General features: G+C 36.8%; 1 protein-coding gene across 1 annotated transcript in view; it reads left to right on the top strand.

Moving 5' to 3' along the window:
• Positions 1-1,336, top strand: part of carmil2 (capping protein regulator and myosin 1 linker 2) — a 96,937-nt gene that overhangs the window by 13,477 nt on the left and 82,124 nt on the right. The window contains exon 2 of the mRNA XM_017305147.1: positions 382-432. Within this exon, the coding sequence (XP_017160636.1) occupies positions 382-432 (51 nt within the window). The remainder of the gene's footprint in view (positions 1-381; positions 433-1,336) is intronic.

The raw sequence follows: 1,336 nt of genomic DNA, 5'->3' as shown, positions 1-1,336 counted from the left end.
TATTCATTCATTCTGTGCTGGCACCCAGGACAGCACTGTTATAAATTTTTCCTATTTATAACAATTTGATCTTGTAGCTAGTTTTTATATTTTATACTTTATATTTGGATGTAACTGGGGCCGTGACTCTCAATTTCGTTCCACCTCATGTAACACGTGATGTGAATGACAATAAAGTCTCTTGAATCTTGAATCTTGAATCTTGAATCTTGAATCTTGACACTTCTCAACAGCTTGATCTTGTCCAGTTGAGTTCAGGTCCTGTCTGAAATCAGGCCAGACTTAAGCCACTATGTGATTCTAGAATCTAGCTCATTCCTTTGTGTTTAATCTAGACTTAGTTGGACTTCATCAAATCTGTTTTTCATGTTTCTGTCTCAGGTGCTGAGTCTGTGGAGAGGCTATGTGGTCACGAACAAGCAGCCACTCAAGGTGAAGCAAAGCTCACAAAAATCTGTTTCAACAATATAGACTAAGAAAGATAAATGAAGAAGGAATGTGTGATGACTTATTCTTTGCATCTTAGGGTATGTAGTTACTAGTTTAAAAACTTAATGTTATCCAACATGATTGAATTGGGTGAAAACTAAAAAGCTGCAGAGTGACAATTGACTGTGGCTCAATTGTGTAACAATGTCAGATTTGTAGCCTCAAATCGAGCTTCCTTCTTCCATATGGGCGATGGTGGTGACGGTGGTAGGGGTTTGCCCTGCAGTCGGTGGCTTGCTGGTTTGATTCCTGGTCCACCTGACCTCGTCATTTGTGTTCCTGGGCAAGACCCTTCACTTCACACACCTTGTTGGTCAGAAGGGCTGATGGTGCAAAATTTGCAGCTTTGCTTCTGTCTTTCTTTTCTTTTGAGATTTAAATTGACTTTATAAATAAAATAGATTATTATTATTATTATTATTATTATTATTATTATTATTATTATTATTATTATTATTATAATATGTTGACACAATCCTGGACGAGGCTCTTTATCTCATGTTGGCTGTTTATTTGTGAGTTAGTTTATGAATAAGTGTGACTGAGTGAAAGTGCTTTGAGTGGTCAGTATGACTAATCAACAGCTATATCAATTCAGCCCATTTTTTTATACATGTAATTTTATCTATAAACTGCAGTTTTTCAAAATATTACAAATTTTCCTTTCAGCTTGAGTTTGATTTTTAATAATATGACCCCAAATTTTTATCTAAGTGGTGTTAAATACTTTAACTTAGTTTCGGGAGCAGGGCCACACCCAAACCACACCTCTAACTCTCCAAGCGGCCTATTTATACTCCGCTCACCCACTCTACTCAGTCTGTCGTGTTTCGTCAAACGTCAGACC

The sequence above is a fragment of the Poecilia reticulata genome, linkage group LG6 (genome assembly GCF_000633615.1).
Source record: "Poecilia reticulata strain Guanapo linkage group LG6, Guppy_female_1.0+MT, whole genome shotgun sequence".
Lineage (NCBI taxonomy): Eukaryota > Metazoa > Chordata > Actinopteri > Cyprinodontiformes > Poeciliidae > Poecilia > Poecilia reticulata.
The sequence above is the reverse complement of the archived record's forward strand: the minus strand, read 5'-3'. Positions and strand labels throughout refer to the sequence as shown.